General features: G+C 49.7%; 1 protein-coding gene across 1 annotated transcript in view; it reads left to right on the top strand.

The window, feature by feature from the left end:
* Window positions 1-2,645: 2,645 nt before the first annotated feature.
* The window catches only part of PHC2 (polyhomeotic homolog 2), a 49,496-nt gene continuing 29,804 nt past the window's right edge, over window positions 2,646-22,337 (top strand). Inside the window, exons 1-6 of the mRNA XM_036347191.1 lie at window positions 2,646-2,813; window positions 3,764-3,922; window positions 4,892-4,969; window positions 5,937-6,101; window positions 7,947-8,033; window positions 9,188-9,500. Coding sequence (XP_036203084.1) covers window positions 2,661-2,813; window positions 3,764-3,922; window positions 4,892-4,969; window positions 5,937-6,101; window positions 7,947-8,033; window positions 9,188-9,500 — 955 coding nt within the window. The 5' untranslated portion in view covers window positions 2,646-2,660. The remainder of the gene's footprint in view (window positions 2,814-3,763; window positions 3,923-4,891; window positions 4,970-5,936; window positions 6,102-7,946; window positions 8,034-9,187; window positions 9,501-22,337) is intronic.

Here is a 22,337-nt window from a genome sequence, read left to right as displayed (position 1 = left end):
CCCAGCTGCTGGTCACAGGCCCCGTGGGCGGCAGAGACCTGTAATAAGATCACTAGCCAAGCTGGTTACAGTCAGCACATCATTCCAAGTGGTCCCCTGTGATTGGGAGGGGGAATTGACTAACGTAAGAATCCCAGCCTTCAGAGCTCGGGCTCACCCAAAACCACACAGTGAGTTGGAAACCGGAGAAAAGCAGACTTCCAGTTCTGGATGTGAGCCATTAATCAGATCTGGCTGTGGTTCATAGTGGGAGCCAACAGGGATGGGTGGCCTTGGGGGAGAAATAAGGAACTAGTTAGAAGGAGGAAAGGGGAGGAATAAGAGTGGGAATTAAAAGGAAATTGAAAAGGGTGTGTAAAATGCTTAAAGCCTAGATACCGAGTTTAAGGGTTCAGACTTTCTAATGTGGGGCCACAGGGTTGGGGTGTCATGAGAGGCCACAGATACCTCAGTAGCCCTCACTGAGGCTTCTGAACCTCCCCCCAGATCAGAGCTTTGATGCAGAGGAAGGTGGCCCTACAAGCTTGGCTTCAAAGAGAGGAACTGTAGTAGAAAAGGCTTGGAAGCTACTATATAGGTCCATGCCACCTAATTTTTGTCTTTTTCTACCCAAGTTCCCTTCCCCTGGGAAACCAATGAGAAAGTGACATATAGCAGCTTCAGATTCCTTCCTCCTCAGGGCAAACTTCAACCCTCTGGCTGACTAAATCACCACCACAAGTCCAGTCAGTGTCCGGAGGGTGCCTCCCATGGTCATGCTACTGGAGGAGACTCCAAGGAGCCTTACCTCCTTGAGTGAGTCACTTTCCCAAAACCTGGACGTCAGTTTTTGCATAGGAAAGACAAGGGAGGTAATGCTAACTTTTGATTTCTTGAACTAACTGGTAGATTCACATGTCTATTATCTTTTATGTATACATTATATATAAAATATTATTTTGTCAGTATAAAATATTTAATAGACATTACTTAATAATTAGGGGATTATATTCAGTAATTTGGTTCCTTTTCACCTCTGAAAACCTAGTATGCTCTGATATGTATGGACTTGGTCCAATGTCATCACAGTAATGGCTCAAGGCAGGTATATGGGTGGCTTTCAGAAGGCATAGTTTGGGAGGAGTTCTGGCTTTGGCGTCAGACCTGGTTTTGAATCCCAGTTCTGGGATGACGTTAGATAAGTTACTTTGATGCTTCATTGACAAAATTGAGATAATAATACCTATCCTGTAAGGGAGGTCATGAGTATCCTATATAATAAAAGAGTAATATGCAAATTGACCAAACGGTGGACCGACCAGTTGGTGGGGGGTGGGGTTGGCGAGCAGACAGCGCCAGGCCATCCAAGGTGTGTACCAGTGGGTAGAGGGAGGGAACAGCAATGGGTGGGGAGGGGGGGCCGGCACCGTCCCCCTGATCGGCCCATCCAGTCGCCTCCAGTAAAGGGAGGCCAGACTGTTCCAACCAACTGAGCCACACTGGTTAGGGCAATAAATGTAGTTTTTGATGTAGGAAGGAATAGGTAGGAGGGAAAGTGTATATATGGAAATGTGGATTTTAGAAACAACATGAAAGAAGAAAAAGAAAGGGACTCGAACTCAAATCTGAGTATGCCTTTCTCACCACCCCTTCTTCCTCCCCAGCCCCTCTCCAATGCCAGTCATTGCCTCAAGGGGATGTGTGATTTCCAGTTCTGATCCAGATCAGAGGATGGTCCTGAAGAATCTCTGGCCTCCTTAATGAGTGGGGTAGAAGGTGCCAAGGGGCACTGCCGCTTCCACACTGGAAGAGGACTGCCCTCTTAGCACTGGGACAGTCTCCGTAACCACACAACCGCCAGCGCTTATGGAGCCCTCCACTCACGTTATACCTGATGCTCTGCTGAGCACCTGGTATCATTGTTTACTTTATCCTCCCACAATCCATACACTCTTACATCTGTGAGTTAAGAGACAGAGGTCAGAAAAGTGTGACTTGCCAAGCTTTCTCATCCAGTAAGGCAGGGCCAGGACATAAACCCAAGTCTTTCTGACTCACTCCAAACCCTGCAATTTTAACCAAATTGCTCAACCTAATGCCCTACTCAGCTTTAGATTGGAGAGCACTCAGCAAGTACTTCATAAAGAAAACAGAGACTCCAAACATATTCGAGCTCTTCCAGCTTTCAAAACAAAACAAACACTTCAGTTTATTTTATTGTCTCCTTATTGGCCTCTTCCTTTCATTCTGTTCTCTCTAGATTTTTATTCCCATTTCTTTCAATAACTGCCTGTATAAATGTGGAGAAATAATTAGTTCTCTGATATTCAGTATCTCCATCGCACAGATAAAGGGCTGGATGGAGTGAGAGATGATCCCAGTAAGACCATTCCAGGAGTTCTGCCTCCTCTGCTGGGTTTACTTCCTTGAACAGAATGAACAGGTCATAGACTTTAGATCAGGCAGACCTGATTTCAACTCTCCCCTAGTGAACCTGCCTGGACCTGTCCTTCTGATGACAGGACCTCGGTGCAGTAGTCCCCCCACAGGCTGATGGGAAATTCCTGCATACGTGTGCCTGCTCTAGTAAGTGTTTTAATATTTCACTTCTGCCTTTTTCCTCCCAGCATCCGCCTGCTCTTCTGCCATCTGAACCCCCAGGCTGAGCCATCCCACAGGCCATGGAGAATGAGCTGCCGGTCCCCCATACATCCAGCAGTGCCAGTGTCGCCAGCAGTGCCAGCGGGGTCAGCAGCAGCAGCGGTGGAAGTGGCCGCCCCTCTGGGCCCCAGATTTCTGTGTACAGTGGCATCCCTGACCGACAGACGGTGCAGGTGAGATTCCAGCTGATCTTGGATTGAATTTCTTGGTCATCTCCAGGCCTGGCCGGGAGGGCCTGTCAGCGTGGTCTAGTGGAATAACTGTGGTGTTGAATCTGTGCGGTTAGAGGAGCCTTTTATCGTTTCCTCATTTCCTTGAGACTGGCTCAGCCAGTCCCATGAGGAAAGAGAGAATGGCAGTAAGGCCAGGGAGTGGGGGATGGAGGCTCGGAAGAGGGGTGATGGAGGGAGGGAGGGAAAGAATAGAGAGTAACGCATCACCCTGTGGCACTTGCCGGTTCTGCAAGCCCCAGGGGATTTCTTCAAAGGGACTGGTAGGACTTTCCAGGCAGCTAGGGGCAAACCCTGGGAAGCAGTGCAAGTCTGCCCTGAGGGCCCTCCCCCCACCCCCCAAGCAGGGAGGATATAGCCTTGGGTAAGTTTTAGTTGGCTGGTGTGTTGCTTAAGTGGCAATAGCCCTCTCCCCTTGTGAGTTGTCTCTTTCTTCCCACCCCTTTCCTTCTCTCTGCCTTGTTGAGTTTTGGTTCCCTCTGTCATCTTCCCTGTGTTCCAGTCACCCTAATCTGAGGCTGAAGAATGGAAGGGAAGGGGAGTGTTATTGGCATGGGACACAGTGTCACTGGAGACTTAAAGGACTTCTGTCTCCCACAGCCTCCCCACCACCCTGAGAGTGAGTCAGAGCAGTGGTGGGCTGCCTTAAAGTCAAGGGGGGCAGCCAACACAGGGCAGACCATTCTGGGGGGCAATGCACTGAAGAGATGCAAGATAGATAAGGCAGAGATGCCTCCCTGAGAAGTGATTGGTTGTGGTGCTCGCAGACCTGGTGGCCTTCTCTGAGCAGTTGGGAAGAGGGGGGTTGGCAGGCGTTGTTGCAGAAGGGGTGGGTCTGCAGGGTGAGCGGCACAGCTGTTGAACGCTGTCCGCGCCTCCCCGGCCCCTCGCAGGTGATCCAGCAGGCCCTGCACAGGCAGCCCAGCACCGCGGCCCAGTACCTGCAGCAGATGTACGCCGCACAGCAACAGCACCTCATGCTGCAGACGGCGGCCCTGCAGCAGCAGCACCTCAGCAGCGCGCAGCTCCAGAGCCTGGCGGCTGTGCAGCAGGTGAGAACGAGAGGGTGCTACTGATGCCCCAGGTCATGGTGGCTGCAGGAGTAAGAGAAGTGGGCACTGCACACGTGCTCCCTGCATGCTCTCCCTGGACCCTCACAGAACCCCAGAAGTAGGTGTGATTGTCGTCGGCGTCCTCTGACAGATGAGGAAGAATGCTCTGGGAGGCCACACACCTGGCCCAAGGTCACACAGCTCCTGAGTGGAGCGGCTGGAACCCTCAGCCCGCCCAGCCCAGCCCCGGCCTTCCTCACCAGGTCACTGTACCACAGAGACAGGACTGAGGGTCACAAAGGTCCACAAGCAAAGGCATCGCTCATTCAGCTTGCCTCTCTGCCATCAGTGCCTGAGAAGAACTCATTCATTCAACAAAATATTTTATGGACCTACTATATGCCAGAGTTTATGTCAGGCACTGAGTATACTGTGGATTCTGTCTTCTTGGAGCTCATAGTGGCGAGACAGCCAGTAAACAGAAACCCAAATAGACAAGGAAACAAATATGTGCCCATCTCAGTTGTAAGCTGTGACTGAATAACAAGGAAGACCTTAGACTGCGTGGCCAGGGAAGGCCTCTCTGCTGGAGTAGCATTGACGCTACCCTTGAAGGGTGACAAGAAGCTGGCCAAGGGGAGAGGGTAGGCTGGGGGCCCAGATATGATGGAGTGAGGAGGAGTGGAGGACTGAGAGCTGGAAACCTTGCTAATAACCATAGCTGACAGTTGGAGTGCTTACATGCAAATGCTTTGCCTTGCTCAATCCTTTTAACAACCGTACAAGGTAGACACTGTTATTGTCCTCACGTTATGAAAAAGGAAACTGAGGCACTCGCTTAAGGTCACACAGATGAGGCAGAATGGAGGTTTGACTCCTTCCCACCCTGTCGTACTTCCTTGGAAGGTGAGAGCCTGGGCGGGACTAAGGGAGATATGGGACTCTAGTGATAAGAATTGTCCTTTCCAGGCGAGCCTGGTGGCCAACAGACAAGGGAGCACCCCCGGCAGCAGTGTGTCTGCACAGGCCCCAGCCCAGTCATCCTCGGTGAGTAGATGGGGGGCAGTGGGCAGAGCCCCCAATCCAGGACCAGCTCTGTCCTCCTTGCCCAAGACCCAGTGGTGGGGAATCCTCAGCCATGTGGAGTCATGGCTGGGATCTATTACTCTTCCAGAAATAATGTGTGTCTCACCCTAACCCTTACTTTAACAACTCCCTGTCATCGTTCCAGGGCCAAGGCTCTCTGTTCATAGCTCAGTTCTCTCGCCATTGGACCCTCCCTGCAGCTCTGCACACAGGCCAGAGATGGGGCAGCGCTGGGGGAAGATCCAGGGCCAAGGACCAGAGATGGTTCTAAAGCAGCAGTTCTCAGCCTGTGGGTCGCGACCCCTTTGGGGGTCGAATGACCCTTTCACAGGGGTCACCTAAGACCATCGGAAAACACATATATAATTACATACTTTTGTGATTAATCACTATGCTTTAATTATGTTCAATTTGTAACAAGGAAATACATCCTGCATATCAGATATTTACATTATGATTCATAACAGTAGCAAAATTACAGTTATGAAATAGCAACAAAAATTTTATAGCCCTGACCGGTTTGGCTCAGCGGATACAGCGTCGGCCTGTGGACTGAAGGGTCCCAGGTTCGATTCCGGTTAAGGGCATGTACCTTGGTTGCAGGCACATCTCCAGTAGGGAGTGTGCAGGAGGCAGCTAAATCGATGTTTCTCTCTCATCGATGTTTCTAACTATCTCTCTTCCTCTCCCTTCCTCTCTGTAAAAAATCAATAAAATATATTTTAAAATAATAATAATAATAATTTTATGGTTGGGGGTCACCACAACATGAGGAACTGTATTAAAGGGTCACGGCGTTAAGAAGGTTGAGAACCACTGTTCTAAAGAAAGCCGAATCCACCCAGGGACAAAGAGGGGGGAGAAAGAGATGGGGCGCGGAGGTAACCAACAGGACCTCCTGTTTCCTACTGTGTGTCTCTCCCATCAGATCAATCTGGCAGCCTCCCCAGCGGCCGCCCAGCTCATCAACCGGGCTCAGAGTGTGAACTCAGCAACCGCCTCGGGCATCGCCCAGCAGGCTGTGCTCTTGGGCAACACATCTTCTCCCGCCCTGACTGCAAGCCAAGCACAGATGTATCTGAGGGCACAGATGGTGAGTACCCAGCCTGGGCCACGGCTCAGGTGGGCCAGGGGAACAGGCAGAGAGCCTGAGCGATGAGAGATGGAGAAGGGGAGGGATTAGTCCAGGTTGGGAAGAAGCCTACGCAGAGATAAGGGTGGAATAAAGAAGGGAGGGGAGCTGGAAAGCTGAGCGGGAGCTTTGGTATGGGCTCACTGACAAGGAGTGGGGGCGGTTCCAGGCTGAAACAGTTACCCATGATGCCTCCTTTCCTTCCCCTCCGAGAGTGAAACAGAACTGTGCTCCTCTTTTCAGAAACCACTTTCAAACACTAATTAGGGTAAACAATGTGGGAGTCCTTGCCTCAACGCTCTGTACCCTCAGGCACATCAGATAAGCAAGCACAGAAACATCCATATACTGCACAGACATGGGGACATCAGTCTTAGCTCACTGTGACAGTCCTTGCTGGTGGTCAAGGGCCAAAGGTACATTTCGGCTCAGATAGTGAAGGTGGCAGCCAGCATCAGGACATGCTGGTGCCTCCACTGCCCTCCCAGCTGGGCCCCATGCTAATCAGGGTCACCCTAGCAATTGTTAATCAGGTGGGTCAAATGTACTCAGGACGGCATCGGCCCTGGACATGCATACCTAAGATCTCTCCTCTACACCTGGCCCTGAGGGCTGCAGAGGCCCTTAGGAACTTAAGAGGTTCCTAAGATTTGGAAGAATTTCCTGGGAAAATAGCAGCATGCCCCCTAGGAGGCAGTAGCATCTAATGGTTCTATGCTCAGCTCTGTCCAGCCTCATATCTCCCATCCTGAAGAAGCCTCCCTCGAGCTCCTTGACACACAGTCCTACCCTCCCTCACTCCTGCGGCCAGAATTTGACACTCAGAGCCTTTCTGGTCTTGCTCTTGCACTTCCGTTCCTGACTCTGAGTTCATTGCTTGGGGTGCAGGTCCATTCCCAGGGACTAGCCCCTTAGACACACAGCGTAGACTAGACTTCCACTTCTCTAGGGAAACAGCCACACTGTGGCACTGCCCACGCCGGCCTTTGTCTTCAGTTACTCATTCCCTTGCCCAACTCAACTGACGCAACTGAGTCCCGAGGCTTGTCTGCCTCCCTCCCCAGAGCAGAGCATACATGCACGAGGGTGCCTCAGAGTTCTCAAGACACCAGCATGTCCACATTGACCCCAAGCTAGACTCACAGAGGTGGAAGTGTCATGCAGAGACCATCACATAGCCTGCATTGCGCCCCGTGGAAGGAGATGCAGACACAAGTACAGCTCTAGACGCTCTGCTTCCTCTAACACTGTTGTCTACACGAGTGCGTGCGCACACATACACACACACACACACACACACACACACACACGCACACCCCTAAACTTGACTAAAAATTGAGCAAATCATCCCTTCTGGAGCCGAGTCCTGTTCTGACCCAACTTAGAGTCAGGAGTGGGTGAGACCTAGCCAGTGATCCTAGGGCATCTATTTCAGCCCGGGGTCCCTGCCCCTGGGAGGCTGAGGAGAGAGTGACTAGGATGTCCTGCGAATGTAGGTCCCCTCTGGGATGAGCTCCTCACAGAGGCTGCTGCAGTAAACCTGACTTGGGTACAGCCCCAGGATGGCTCTCCCCCACCCCTCACTGCCCAGCCTAGATCAGGATTTTCAGAGGATCACTTTGGACTCCTTCCCTTTCTTGCCTCCCTAGTTCCTCATATCTGCTCACTGGCTAAACTGTCTGTCCTGTGGCTGAGCCCACATTGGGCAGGTAAAAGGCGCCTCGTTTCCTGTGATTCCAGGCCCAGCCAGGTAACCTGGTGCAGGTAGCTAGGAGCCTAGGCGGCACTGTTCCTTTGTCCCCTCAGCTCATCTTCACGCCCACGGCCACCGTCGCTACTGTGCAGCCTGAGCTCGGCACTGGCTCCCCCGCCCGGCCCCCCACCCCCGCCCAGGTGAGGATTCCATGCTTGTGGGAGGGCAGGGGGGTGGGTACCCCTTGACTGATACTGGGTATGGGCACAAGCCCTGGTGGAGCTTTGAATCTTTGGAAAGGCTGGAATCTCCTAGGAAAGCAGGTGGGAGACTGGACAGCCCAATGCACCCAGACCTGCCCCTTTGTTCCCCACTGAGAAGGCCTCAGCCACTCCTACCCCTGTTCCTGCAACAATGGTCAGGTGTCAGAGCAGCACGCTGAGGCCAGCGTGGTTGCCAGTAATGGCCCGGTGGTCTTTGCTACCTTTGTACCTTACACTTGCCCCCCCCCCCCCCCATGTAACTTCTGCTGCTTCGGTTGCTTTCAAGTGGAAAATCCCACTCTGGTTACATAGACTAGCACCTCTAGGAATCAGGGGAAATGGCATGGAAGGGGGAGGGAAGATGAGTCCTGGATCCCTACCCTCTGCTGGGAGCCCACAGGTACTGCTGTGGCTGTAAAGATCCTATGGGCAGCCTGGAGGAGGAACACCTCCCACTCCCATCCCCCCATCCTCAGCTACAGAATGGAGACCACGTGGAGGACACTTGGTAGCAAGATCATCAGATTGGTCAGATGAGAGTCTGGCACAGCCTCTGTATGTCCAGCAGAGGGCACCAGGGACCAGGTTGAATAAGCAGGCACAACCGGTGCACAGTTTATTCTGGGGACCAGATAATCCTCTGCCTGGTGGCCTTGCTGGTTAATTAACTTTCCGTTTTGCCCTGGCCTTTTCCAGTGTGGCGAGCCCACGCCCTGCGGTACCTGGGAATTCTTTCTAAGTGGTCTGCATCCCATCCTGCTAGTTTGGAGGAGGCGGGAATTAACAGAAGGGAGAGCGCCTGGCCTGCCTGCCCGGGCCTGCCCCAGCCTGGGCCATCCTCCCTTCTCAGAACTCCATTTCTTCTGCTGGTGGATCCAATTAATAGCACTCTCTCTTGTCCCCTCTGGAGCCTCTACCTGCTCCTGGTTTTTCTTTCAGCCCTAACTCATTCTCTCTCTTTGTCTCTGATTTCCTACACGATCCTATTCAGCTATTCCTGGATCCGTCCCTAACTCCTTCCCTGTCTTAGTTGTGTGTTGGCATTGCTCCTACCCACATTCTCTGGACTCCTGTAGACCCCTCTTTTCCAGGTACAGAACTTGACCCTCCGAACACAGCAGACACCAGCTGCAGCAGCTTCGGGCCCTTCCCCCACTCAGCCTGTCCTGCCCAGCTTGGCCCTGAAACCCACGCCAGGTGGTAGCCAGCCTCTGCCTACCCCGTCACAGGGCAGAAACACTGCTCAGGGTTCCCCTGCAGGTGCCAAGTCTGGCCTAACTGACAGTGTGATGGAGCCACTCAAGAAAGGAGATGGCAACAGCAGTGTGCCAGGGAGCTTGGAGGGCCGGGCTGGGCTCAGCCGGATGGTGCCCACTGTGGCTGCCCATCCCCTCATTGCACCAGGTAAGGGCTCCAGGAAGAAGGATTCTATCCCAGAAAACTGAGGGCCAGGGAAAACTTTCAGACTTTCCTGTTCTCCAGGGACATGCTAAGATCCCAGCCATGTGTCTCTCCCCTCCTCCAATCTTGAAATGCTCATTAGCTCCTCAATCCGTTTCATGCTTCTCATCCAGCTTTAAAAGGAAGCCACATCCGTTGAACTAAATGAGTCCTTCACAGGGGGCACAGCAGTGAAGCTCAGAGTGTGCAATTATAACTGTTGACCCTGTGTGGGTGGAGGTTGGCAGCAAGACTATTTTGAAATTCTCTAAGAGTCAGCAAAAAGGATGGGGCCAGCCAGAGGCATGTAAGAACACATGGGGAGATGAGGAAGTGGGAAGTTCGTTTTCTCATCATTCCACAGACATTTGTTGACCAGTATTTGCCAGTTGTATTGCCAGTTCTGGATATGTGGGGATCAATAAGACGGGGCCTGCCCTGGAGGAGAGCACAGACTGGAAGGACAGGCAGGTACAGTGTGGTGAGTGCTGTAACGTGTGAGCCCAGCACTGTCGGAACCCAGTGCACTGTCTGTCCTTGGGGAGGAGAAGTAAGAAAGGTCCCAAAGAGGTCACGCAAGAATAAATGTAGCAGATTTTTTAAAAATAATCCAGCAAGTCACTTGTGAGGCGAGTTCCCTGAAGGAGGTGAGTCAGTCTTCCCCAGGGCCAGGCTCCTTTCCCTGCCTGCTAAAATTCTCCCAGCGCCACCTCTTGTTGGCCATCTCTGATGGGAAGAACCTGCCAAGAGCCCTAGAAGCCTGACTTTCCCTTCCAGAGAGCAAGACCAGGCTGTTCTAACACAGAAATAAATACGGTGGTGGGCCGCGTGGCTTTGCATTAAAGAGAAATTCAGCCTGGTCAATCCCTGAGACCATCCCTTGCCCTCGGACCTCATCCAATCTATTTTTTTCTTGAGGACCTACTCTGCTTGTTACTAATGAACCAAGATGGTCAAAATATGATTCCTTACCTAAAGGAATGTATAGTCAAAAGGATAGAGCCAGATATATAAGGAAATCCATTCAGTCATAAATCCCATTAAAGGAATAAGTACGGGGTAAGTGGGCACAGAGCACAGGTGGTCATCTCAGCACCAGGCAGGGTGGTCGGGTGAAATGGCGCGTGAGTCTTGAAGTATGAGCAGTTGACCCAGCAGGCAACGTGGACGAACGTATTCGAGTCAGGAAAGCATTATGACAGTGAGCTGGGAAGAATCTGATTTAAAGTCCTCTATTCGCCTTTTTGAGGTTTCAAGGACCAAGGGTTGGTCTCTACCTCCCGTGGTCACTACAGAACCTTTGGAGGCCTCACTGCCCTGTGGCTCCAGGTGTCTCTCTCTGTCTGGCATTGCTTTCTCCAGAGACTGGTCCAGTCTCTTCCTTTAGGGGGAAAGGAACTGAGGCTCAGTAAAGACAGGTTCTTAGGGTGACTTGATAGCAGCTTGGACTAGAGCAGTGATGGCGAACCTATGACACGCCTGTCAGAGGTGACACGCGAACTCATTTTTTTTGGTTGATTTTTCTTTGTTAAATGGTATTTAAATATATAAAATAAATATCAAAAATATAAGTGTTTTACTATGGTTGCAAATATCAAAAAATTTCTATATGTGACACAGCACCAGAGTTAAGTTAGGGTTTTTCAAAATGCTTACACGCCGAGCTCTAAAGGTTCGCCATCACTGGACTAGAGCAAGGACCACAAGTTAGCATTTCTTCTACCTACTCATTCAGTGCACAAACCCTAGAGCAGAACTGGGAACCAAGTCTGGCTGAGTCAGATCCTGGATCTCAGGCATCTAGCTGTGTTTGCCTCTCTCAGTTCTGACAGTAATTTGGGGCTTTCTAGGCCTTTCTTATTTCTGACCTGAAGCTCAAAGAGCCAGTGGTTCTGAGACTGTCCTGGGGTTTACAGAGTCTAATGGAGGGCTCTCTTCTCTCAAGCCCGGTCAGGGTGACTGCAGGTGAGTCACAGGCTGAGGTCCAGAGCCCAGGTGTGGCTGGGACTGACAGTATGTGGCTCTGCAGTACAGGGACCAGTGGTTCCACAGAACTTTCTATGGAGCAGCTGTGAGCTGCGGACCACAAAGACCTCTCCCCCAGAGACACAAATCAGTAGGCTTTGCATTGTTTCTGCCTCCCACCGTCCCCTCCTTTTCTTCCTTTCTTCTCCCACCCCTTCCTCTCCGTAAACCCTAGGGTTCCACTCCCCCACCCCACCTCCCAGATGGATGACAGGGTGGTTCAGGATGCTGCAGATCCCCCAGGGCCTCTGGAACAAACAAACAAACAAAAAGACTGAACTAACCCTATGACCTGATGCAGGGGCGGGGGTGGGGTGGAAGGGCTGCCTGGAGCGGCACCTGCCCTGGGCCCCGCAGTTCCCCAGGCGGAGGTAACTCCTGGCCTCCTGCCCAGTCAACCCCCTGCAAGTGGAATGATCAGAGCATGCGTGCATGCCAATTGGGGGGGGGGGGGAGAGGGGGAGCACAGAGCGTTTTTTTGTTTGTTATTGGAGCATTTTTTGAGCTGGCTGGCTGGCTGCCCCCAGGGAAGGTAACCAGTGGAGACTTGCTGTGGAGGGGCCGTGGAGGGAGTAGAGCAGAGGGGAATGTGTTCTCCTGGGGGCTGTTTCCTCCCAGAGCAGGCGAAGGCTCTAGTCCCAGCTGGGACTGCTCCCACTGACAGCTGTTTGGGGGCAAAGCCCCTCCCCCATGGCAAGCTCCCCGCTGTTCCTGCTCCTGTCACCTTGGCAACCGGCTTCTTTAGGCTCTGCAAATAGAAAAGGTCCCTTAAGCCCTGAAAAGGAGTGGGGGAGGGGAGTAAGGGGCGGAGAGCAGAGCCTAAGAGGTTGGGCTTCTCAGTGACCAGGACTGAACCACGGAGGACAGAGAGGGGCAGGCGGCAGGGTCCCAGGGCCTGGTCTCCAGAGAAGCCCAGTCCTAAGGGAGCTGGGTTCTTGGAGTCCTCATTCTAGTGGATAAATCCGAGGCCTTGGGTGCCGTCTGGCCCAAAGGTGAGGAGCAAGTTGCTGACCGGGAGGGAGATGCTGTGACAAAAGGGGACTGTCTGTTCTTTGAAAACCCTGTGCCCTTTTCACACAATCTTTCACACAGTCGTGCTGCAGATGCCCGTTTTTGTTCTGCCTCCTCGTCCCTCCTCAGGTCTCACGGAGGAGAGAGAATGCTCTGTTGGAAAGAACTGCACATAGCGGCTTTGTTTATCACAGAGAGGGTTTTGTGTCGGGGAGCAGTGATTTCTATCTGTGATAGGCTGGACAGTGGGATGCTTGCTGATTCCAGGAATCTGGCGCACCATATCTCCCTCCCAAGCAGCTGCCAAACTGGGGGTAGACACACCTTTACTTAGAGAATCTAATAAAAAAACAAAACATGCAGGTGGGCCTGTTATCTGGCTAGAATCAAAATTCCTAACCATTTTGATATTAGAGTCATGCAAGTAGCCATGAAGATCATTTCAACTATCCACTGTAGGAACAAGTTTAGATTACTAAGAATCTCCTTATATTGGGGGGGAATCCACAGGATATCAGTGGAATTTTATACTTTGTTCAATAACATCCCTCAGCATGGGGGGGGGGGGGGAGAGAGAGAGAGAGAGAGAGAGAGAGTGCTGTGATGCACAGAGGACCTTGGAACTGTTGAGCACTCCTCCTTTCCTGGCATTCCTCACCCCAGGCTCCTATTATGTATATTACTTCCATGGATGCTGCCAGCTAAGAATAGTAATTACAGTTCATGAACAATTCAATTCCAGGCGCTGTACTAAATGCCTTACCTATATATCTCATTTAATCCTAATAATGATTATTTCATCTCACAAATTAAGAAGATATGGCTTAGAAAGAATGACTGTCATCCCCAAATAGTTTTTTCTCTTTAATTGTTCAGTTCAGCTCAGCAAATTTTCATTTAGCATCTATTATGTGCCAAACATAATGCTAACCATATGGGAGTCACAGAGAGGAGCAAGTTTGAATTCCAATAGGGGTTGTAGAAATTTGAGCTGCACCTTGACAAATGAGTAAGTTTCAAGAACTGAACAGAAGGAGGATTATCTCCGTTGGCACTGGGCAGTACCTACACCCGAGAGGCCATGTGTGCCTCTGACCATCTGTTCATGTAGGTGGGACCTGCTCCTCCTCCCCTTTCGCTGCCCCACTGCCATGAGCTCTGGGACACCCAGAAGACCTTTCCCCCTGTCTCCCTTGTGTTTTATTCCAACACTTAGCCCCCAGAGGAGCTTGTCTGTTCTTACGTTTCAAAAATCTACCAACTGTCCACAGATGGCTTTTATGCATCCATCCCTGCCCTCATCCTCGCTCCCCAGAGGCTGCCAGCCAGAGACAGGATATTCCCACTTGGATACCTGCCCACCTGCTTTTACATGTTTAACATTTGGAGAATTCATAAACACAACCAGGAGTCTTCCTCTACGGAAGGGTCCCCTTTCCCAGTTCCTGACCTCTGCTCACAGTCGTGAGGTTTTCCTGTGCGCCAGGCTCACAATCTCAGGCTTATTTTAACTTAATTTTCCTTCACCGGCGGGGGAGAGGGGGGTGTTATAAATGGGAAAAGCACAGGCTTTGGACTTAGACCTGGTTTCAGACCCCAGCTTCATCACTAGTTTTATGACCATCATCAATTGCCTAATGTCTGTAAACATCAATCCATTTATAAAACAAAGATGATGATGTTTACCACAGGCTGTAAAGGTGAATGAGGTGGCCTGCAGAGTGACCACCAAAGAGTAGGCTCTCGGCAGGCTTAACTGGTTGCCAGGACGTCCTGCTCACAGCTGCTGGAATCATCTTCCCCAGAGATTCTTTCTTCCTTGGCCAGAAACCCTGCACTGTGTCTTTAGTTCCTGCTTTGTCAGTTGCAATGCCCCGACTATGGGAGAGACTCAATCAATAGCACGTAAGGGCTTCCTGATAGACTGACTCTGCCCTGGGGGGTCGCTCCCCCCTTGCCCACTGCACCACTCTCACTGCCTGGCTTCCTCACACAGGCCTCCACCTCTCCCCACTCCCACCCCTTTATGACTCTTACCTCCCACCTTCTGGCATAACACTCCCCTATCATTGTCCAAGATCACCTCTAACCGTCTCCACAGCCTCCCATGAAGCCTCCATGGCCTGCCATGTTCTGTGTGCATCCCGACTCGCACCCTGCACTCGCCCAGCAGCACTTCCTGAGCATTTGTTACACGAAGGCACTTTACCTCATCTGTCAGATGCAGCGGATTGCCCCCTAGCCGACTGCACTGTAGGAGTCACTTGGAAACCACTCTCGACTTTTGCTTGTAAAACGGGAATGCTGCCCATTTGCCTGAGAGGCTTATTATAAGGAAGACATGAGACTCAAATGATGAAAAATGCTTTGAGGCATTCAAAGCAACATACAAATAGCTACCATTTATTGAGCATCTCCTAGGTATAAACAAAGGCAGCAAACATCTTTGTGGTTTAAGCATAATATTCCATTTGATTCTAACTTCTCTATGTAGTATGTATCACCATTTACGGAACAGGAAATCCACGTACAGAGAGGTTAAGCAGTTTGTCTAAGACTGCACAGCCTAGAGGTGGCAGAACCAAGACTCAAAGCAGATCTGTCTGACTCTAAAACCCATGCCTTTAGCTCCTTAGGCTGCACTCCCTATCATCCTTCTGCTAGGGATGGGGTAGTTTCATTTTAATGCTCCAGGCTGCCTGGTAAGGAATCCCGCTCACAGAGGATTTGGGTGGCTTTGCCAGCTGGCTGCAGAGCAGGCCTAAGGACACAAAAGCGTAGGTGCACCGCGGCAGAGAGCCCCTCAGTTGGCAACCCTGATTTTATAACCCAGTTTCCTCTTACAGGGAAACTCCCCTTCACTCTGCTTCCCTCCCCCCCCTCCGCCCCCGCCAACAGATTCCTCCCAACATTCATGTGGCTGTTGCTTTCAGTTTTCCTAAAAGGAGCTTCCTTGTCTGACCTCTGGAGTCGACCTCAATCTAGTTATACCCTGAGGCCTGAGACATGTTTGGAGCTGAGCGGCCTCCTGAGGGTGCCAGCATCATTTAGACCTAAAATTGCCTCCTCTCTGGCTTTTCTCCCAGAGACACCCTGGGTTCCGCGGTACAGGATGCCCTACAGGTTCCTAAATGCACCCCCGTATTTTATAGCCCCAACTCTTCCCAAATGCTGTTCCTTTTGTCATCTTCCTAACTCTGGATGGTGCTAATACTTTCTTCATCTGGGAAATCTTCTCTGCACCCCTTCCCAAGCTGAACCCCCTTTTCTGTGTCCTCAGCATTCGGCCCTTATCTCCTATCATAACATTTACCAAGTTGTGCTGAGAAATCTGTTCACCAGCTGTCCTTTCACTGAACTGTCATCTACCGTATTCTAGGGACCATGTTGTAGTCAGCACCAAACATAGTACCTGGCCTGCAGTGGGTGCTTAGTAATGTTTGTGGAATGACTGAATGGCTGAAAGTATCTCTTCATGTAACTTTCTAAACCTTGAACAATAGCAGGTAGTAAAAAGTTATGCCATTCCCCTCTCACAGGTACCCTCCCCTCGTAATATTCCTGTAGCTCCAAACTCTAACCAGTTATTGACTGGGATGCTTACAGCACCTGTGGACTTGGGGACAAGAGTGCCAGCATTTCGGGAAAGTGGGCTGAGTCCTGCATCCTTGAAGCCTTGAGATCAATAGAGATCCATTACTGATAAGTTGACAGTGGATGCAGTGAAGGGGCGTGTCAGTAATCCCTCACAGTCAGCCCTCCTGCCTGGAGGGCCTTAATCCCCTGTTGCTAACAACCAGCCGTTTGGGAACAGCAGTGGGCCTCTTCAGATTCTAAGGAGGCTGTTCAAGGTTAGAGCACCAGACCATTCGCTGAGTCTCCTTTTAGCTGGGCCCTAATTCCTGCAGACCCCAGGCCTGCCCTTCCCCTGCTCCCCAGCAGAAAGGGCTGATGAAGCCTTCCAAAACTGTGGCTGAGGTCCCATGGAACCAACCCTTTCATCCTTAGAAGCAATGAACTTTCTAGCAATGGGGAGTGGGAGCTAAAATGGGTGCAGGAAAAAAATGAAACTATTGGACCTTAGGGAAAATATAAGAAGGAAGGTCCAGAGAGATTTCTGTGCATCAGTTTCATAAAGGGATATGCCCCATTCTAACTGGGGAAGAGAGATATGACCACCTCGGTAGCATGGCTTCAATGGGAAAGCCCTCCTTCACCACCCACACTGAGCTGGGGGGCTGGGAGAGGGAGAAGAATTCATTGGCCTTACCATGATCAGCAGCAAACATTTGCTAAGCATCTACAAACGTGTAGAGTATTATGTTGGACAATGCAGAAGATAAAAGATACATAAAAACTTCCCAGTTGAGTTAAAGCCGTTTTTAATTTTTTTTTAAAAAAAGAAACATAAGACATCTTTGACTGTAAAACCATGCAATCTGGTTGGATAGATAGGAAATGAACACACAAAAGAATGCAAGTATTTCTGTTTAATCTAAGACACCACTGATTATAAGAGGCACCGTTATTTTTTTAACTAAGAAAAGCACTGCCAATTAAACCCACATCATCAACTGTATATGCATTCCAATTCAAAAGACATTAAAATGAGAAGTGGGGGAGATGAGTTAATTTTTAAGAATCAATGGGATACATATACAAGATAGTAAATGTTATCACAAGTTGAAGCAAACAAGCAAACAAAAGCATTCAGGAATTCCGAGGGAAAACTCACAGTTGAAGGTTAAGGCAAAGAGGGAGAAAACAGGCGCTGAGCCTATGCCTGAGAAGCTTATGCCTCAGATCATTGAAGCAAGAGGAGGGAACTCCAGGAAACAGGAGGCTGAAACTGAACCTAAAAGGGGCTGCGATGTCCTGAGGATGAGGAGCAGGGCCGTTAGGGTGAGTTGAAGGTTAGCACAGGAAGGTAGTGAGCAGAGGCTGGACAGGAGGAAAGTCTTCCATAAACCAGAATGGTCTGCAAGGTGGCACCCACCTCATCCATGTTCTGCTTTTTTGTGGTTGTTTTTCAAGTTTTAATAAATCTTTATTGTTCAGATTATTACAGTTGTTCTTCTTTTTCCCCCCATAGCTCCCCTCCACCCCGTTCCCACCCACCCTGCCTTTATCCCCCACTGTCCTCGTCCATAGGTGCACAATTTTTGTCCAGTCTCCTCCCACACCCCTACACCCTCTTCCCCCAAGAATTGTCAATCCACTCCCTTTCTATGCCCCTGATTCTATTATATTCACCAGTTTATTCTGTTCATCAGATTTTTTATTCACTTGATATTTAGATTCACTTGTTGATAGATATGTATTTGTTGTCACTTTGTTGTTCAGAATTTTTATCATTACCTTTTTCTTCTTCCTCCTCTTCTTAAAGAATACGCTTCGGGCCGAAACCGGTTTGGCTCAGTGGATAGAGCGTCGGCCTGCGGACTGAAAGGTCCCGGGTTCGATTCCGGTCAAGGGCATGTACCTGGGTTGCGGGCACATCCCCAGTAGGAGATGTGCAGGAGGCAGCTGATGATGTTTCTCTCTCATCGATGTTTCTAACTCTCTCTATCTCTCTCCTTTCCTCTCTGTAAAAAATCAATAAAATAAAAAAAAATAAAAACAAAATAAAGAATACGCTTCGGCATTTCATATACTGCTGGTTTGGTGGTGATGAACTCCTTTAGCTTTTTCTTATCTGTGAAGCTCTTTATCTGACCTACAATTCTAAATGATAGCTTAGCTAATCTTGGTTGTAGGTTCTTGCTATTCATCACTTTGAATATTTCTTGCCACTCCCTTCTGGCCTGCATAGTTTTGTTGAGAAATCAGCTGACAGTTGTATGGGTACTCCCTTGTAGGTAACTAACTGTTTTTCTCTTGCTGCTTTTAATATTCTCACTTTGTCTTTTGCCCTTGGCATTTTAATTATGATGTGTCTTGGTGTGGTCCTCTTTGGATTCCTTTTGTTTGGGGTTCTCTGTGCTTCCTGGACTTGTAAGTCTATTTCTTTCACCAAGTAGGGGAAGTTTTCTGTCATTATTTCTTCAAATAGGTTTTCTTTTTTTAAAAAAAAAAAATTTATTTCTTTATTGATTTCAGAGAGGAAGGGAGAAGGAAAGAGAGATAGAAACATCAATGATGAGAGAGAATCATTGATCGGCTGCCTCCTGCACACCCCCCACTGGGGATCAAGCCCACAACCCGGGCATGTGCCCTCGGCCGGAATCGAACCTGGGACCCCTTAGTCTGCAGGCCGACACTCTATCCACTGAGCCAAGCTGGCCAGGGCTAAATAGGTTTTCAATATCTTGCTCTCTCTCTTCTGGCACCCCCATAATTTGGTTGTTGGTACGCCTGAAGTTGCCCCAGAGGCTCCTTACACCATCTTCAAATTTTGTATTCTTTTTTTCCCTTTGCTTTTCTGGATGGGTGTTTTTTGCTTCTTCGTATTTCAAATCTTTGACTTGATTCTTGGGATCCTCTAGTCTGCTGTTGGATCTCTGTATATTATTCTTTATTTCAGTCAGTGTATGCTTAATTTCTAATTGGTCCTTTTTCATATCCTTGAGGGTCTCACTGTATTTCTCGGAGGTTTCTAGAAGATTCTTGAGTAACCTTATAACCGTGGTTTTGAACTCTATATCCAGTCATTTGCTTTCCTCCATTTCTTTCATTTGTGACATGTTTCTTTGTCTCCACATTTTGGCTGCTTCCCTGTGTTGATAGAGTGGCTTTGTGTGCTAGGTGTCCTATAGGGCCCAATGACTCAGCCTCCCTAATTACCTGAGGTGGACACTCTTGGTGCACCCCTTTGTGGGCTGTGTGCACAGTCTTGTTGTAGTTAAGCCTTGATTGCTGTGGTATCACTGGGAGGAATTGACCTTCAGGCCAATTGGCTGTGAGGACCAGTTGTGTCTATAATGGGAGAACTTCTGTGCTGGAGACACCCTTATGGGGCAGGCCTTGCTTCAATGGGTCTTTGGTGCTCACTGAGTCTGTCCCCTGAGTGTGTCTCTTATGGATGTGAAGAGTTGTAATCTGGATGGTCTCACTCTGACCACTGGGTATACTGGCTCTTGGATCTCCAAGGAGGTACAAAGTCCGCCATTGCCTGAGGCCACCCAGCAGGAGCTACAGAGAGCTCTGCAGATTCCTCCTCTTTGTTTGGGGTTTTGAGGTGCCCAGATGAGGCGCAGCTGTGAAGCAATGCTGGCTGCTGATGAGCCTTAGGCCTTCTTTTGGAAGCTCTGGGGTTCTCTGACCCAGCTACAGTTTGACAGGTTTTTAGGTAGAGAAAGGCCAGGCCATTCTATGCAAAAGCCTCTGCGCACAGCTTGGGTGGGGTTGTAAATTGGGTGGGGCGGGGTCTCAGAGAATCACCAGGATGGAGCAAACAGCAATGGCTGCCAGTCAGCCCTGCCATGGAGAGGTCCCGGGGTCTGTGTCCCGTGGCCCCATGCAGGAACAATCAACGCTGCAAGCACCTCTGTGAGAAAGCCGCCCTCACGTTCCAGCCCAATGCCAGACAGTCCAGTTTCTCTCTGTATGAGTCTGGGTCCCCAAATTCTCTCCCAGAATTGAAGTTCAGCGCAGTTGGGCGCTTGTATCTCCCTCCCGGTTGAAAAAGACAACAGCATACCCAGCTGCCAGCCCCTTTCACAAGTGCCTCCATACCTCCACACTTCCACACCTCTGCACCTCCTACCGGACTCAATGCACTTTTCTCTTTCCTTCTAGTTGTAGAATTTCTACTCAGCCAGCCTTCCCGTGGTTCTGGATGCTACTCGTTTTATCTTTTAGTTGTAGTTTTAATGTGGTTGTGCTCGGCAGCAAGTTCAGGTGCTTACCTGTGTCGCCATCTTGGTTCCATGTTCTGGTTTTGTGGGACAAACAAGCTGGAGCCCATGTTTGTCATTCATTCATTCATTCATTCAGTAATACTGATTGAGCATCTGCTAAATTCAAGGTGCTTTGGAGGAAACAAATCCCATCAATTCTGCCTACTAAAGAAGATGGTTGTTTACTGAAATAATTATGAGATAGGTATTATCATGACCCCCATTTTAAAGATGAGGACACAGAGGTACAGAGAGGGCAGATGACTTCCCAGCATCCCACTGCTGGTCAGTGGCACGCTGTCCCTAGGACAGTGCAAAGCAGAGACCTCCAAACAGCTGGGAAGAAGGGGAGAGTCCTGCTAGCTGCAAGGATGGGAAAGGGTGACCGGGATTTGGTCTGTGGCGCTCTAGACAGCGTGAGACAAGACAAACTCCATAGCGGGGACAGTGAGCTTGGAGCAAAGAAATAAGAACTGAAAGGTTGGTTTGTGTTGTGAAAAGATCTTGAACGTCAGGGGCTTTAGATGGCTGCTGACAAAGAAGAGTCCCCGATGGCTTTTGATCAGGGATCAGATCTGTGCACCAGGAAGAGTACTTTGCAATCATCTGTTAGGTGGGCTATAGGAGAAGAAACTGGAGTCACAGAGACCCATTAGGTTATTGCAATACTCAATAGAAAAGGACTTTTGACCCAGGACAATGCTGCAGTTTAATTCATGGTATTTGTTTTTCATTAACCTCAGAAGGATGTATACTCCACCCAAAATACACTGGGGTCTTTTTTCCCCCCTTTATTGATTAAGGTATTACAAATGTGAGCTTATCCCCCTATTGCGCCCCCCATCCCCCTAGTCCTGCCCTCACCCTCACCCCCTGTTGTCTGCGCCCATTGGTTATGCTTATATGCACTCATACAAGTCCTTTGGTTGATCTCTCCCCCTTACCCCCACCCTCCCCTACCTTCCCTCTGAGGTTATCTAAGCTTCCAGGAGCTTTGTTTACAGCCTTGGCATACACTAGCATCATTTGTTCTAAAACAATTGCCTTTGGGTTTTCCACTAACAGCACAGGGTCAGGGAGGGGGTAGGGTAGGATTGGAGGCCCAGGGATGGAGGGCCAGTAGGCCAGCAGTCGCCTTTCCCAATTTGGTAAACATGTAGTGTCCCTAATTCCCTAACTATACTATTTATGTTCTATAGATCCAGAACCTTTCTTCTCTTTAACCTTTTCTTACAAATCCTGAATTTTAAACTAGTTTCCTGTGATAGCCACTCACAATTGTAAAACAGGAAGAGACTTGTATGATCACCTAGCCCAAACCTCATGTTTCACAGATAAAACTGAAGCCCAGAGAAGGAAAGGGGCCCATCTCAGGCCACACAGCCAGCGAGCAGTGGGATGTGCACTGATCCTCTCAGCTCCTCTGACCTGCACCATCTCTGGCTCTCACCTCAGATAGGCAGCCCCCAGAGTGACTCTGTTCCCAAGCCCGGAATTCCTGATTTTGAAATAATAGAGAAAAGGTTTTACCTGAGTTTTCAGTGAGGATAAGCATCATTCTGCAGGTCTGTTTGGCTGCTGGAGCCTGACAGGACTGGCGTGGCATCTCTAGTATCTCAGGTGCTATCAACGGTTGTCTTAGACATTCCTGATCGTGAAGTTTGCCTGATTAACATTTTTTGCCTGGTTGTTAAGTTTTGAGTTAAGTGACTTTGTAAGTTAAGTTCAGATAAGTTCCTGGCTGTTCAGTGTGGAATTAGGAGACAAGGCTTCGGTTAGGGTCAGGGGCAACTTATAATCACCAAATGCCTGCTGGAAATTTTCATTTGGACGTTCCACCATCACCTCAAACCCAGCACATTCCTCTCAAAACCTCATCACCATTGGAATTTCCCTCTTTCATCACTGACTGACATCCACACTGTAG

The sequence above is a fragment of the Myotis myotis genome, unplaced genomic scaffold, assembly GCF_014108235.1.
Source record: "Myotis myotis isolate mMyoMyo1 unplaced genomic scaffold, mMyoMyo1.p scaffold_m19_p_2, whole genome shotgun sequence".
Lineage (NCBI taxonomy): Eukaryota > Metazoa > Chordata > Mammalia > Chiroptera > Vespertilionidae > Myotis > Myotis myotis.
This window is presented reverse-complemented; position numbering and strand designations above follow the sequence as displayed.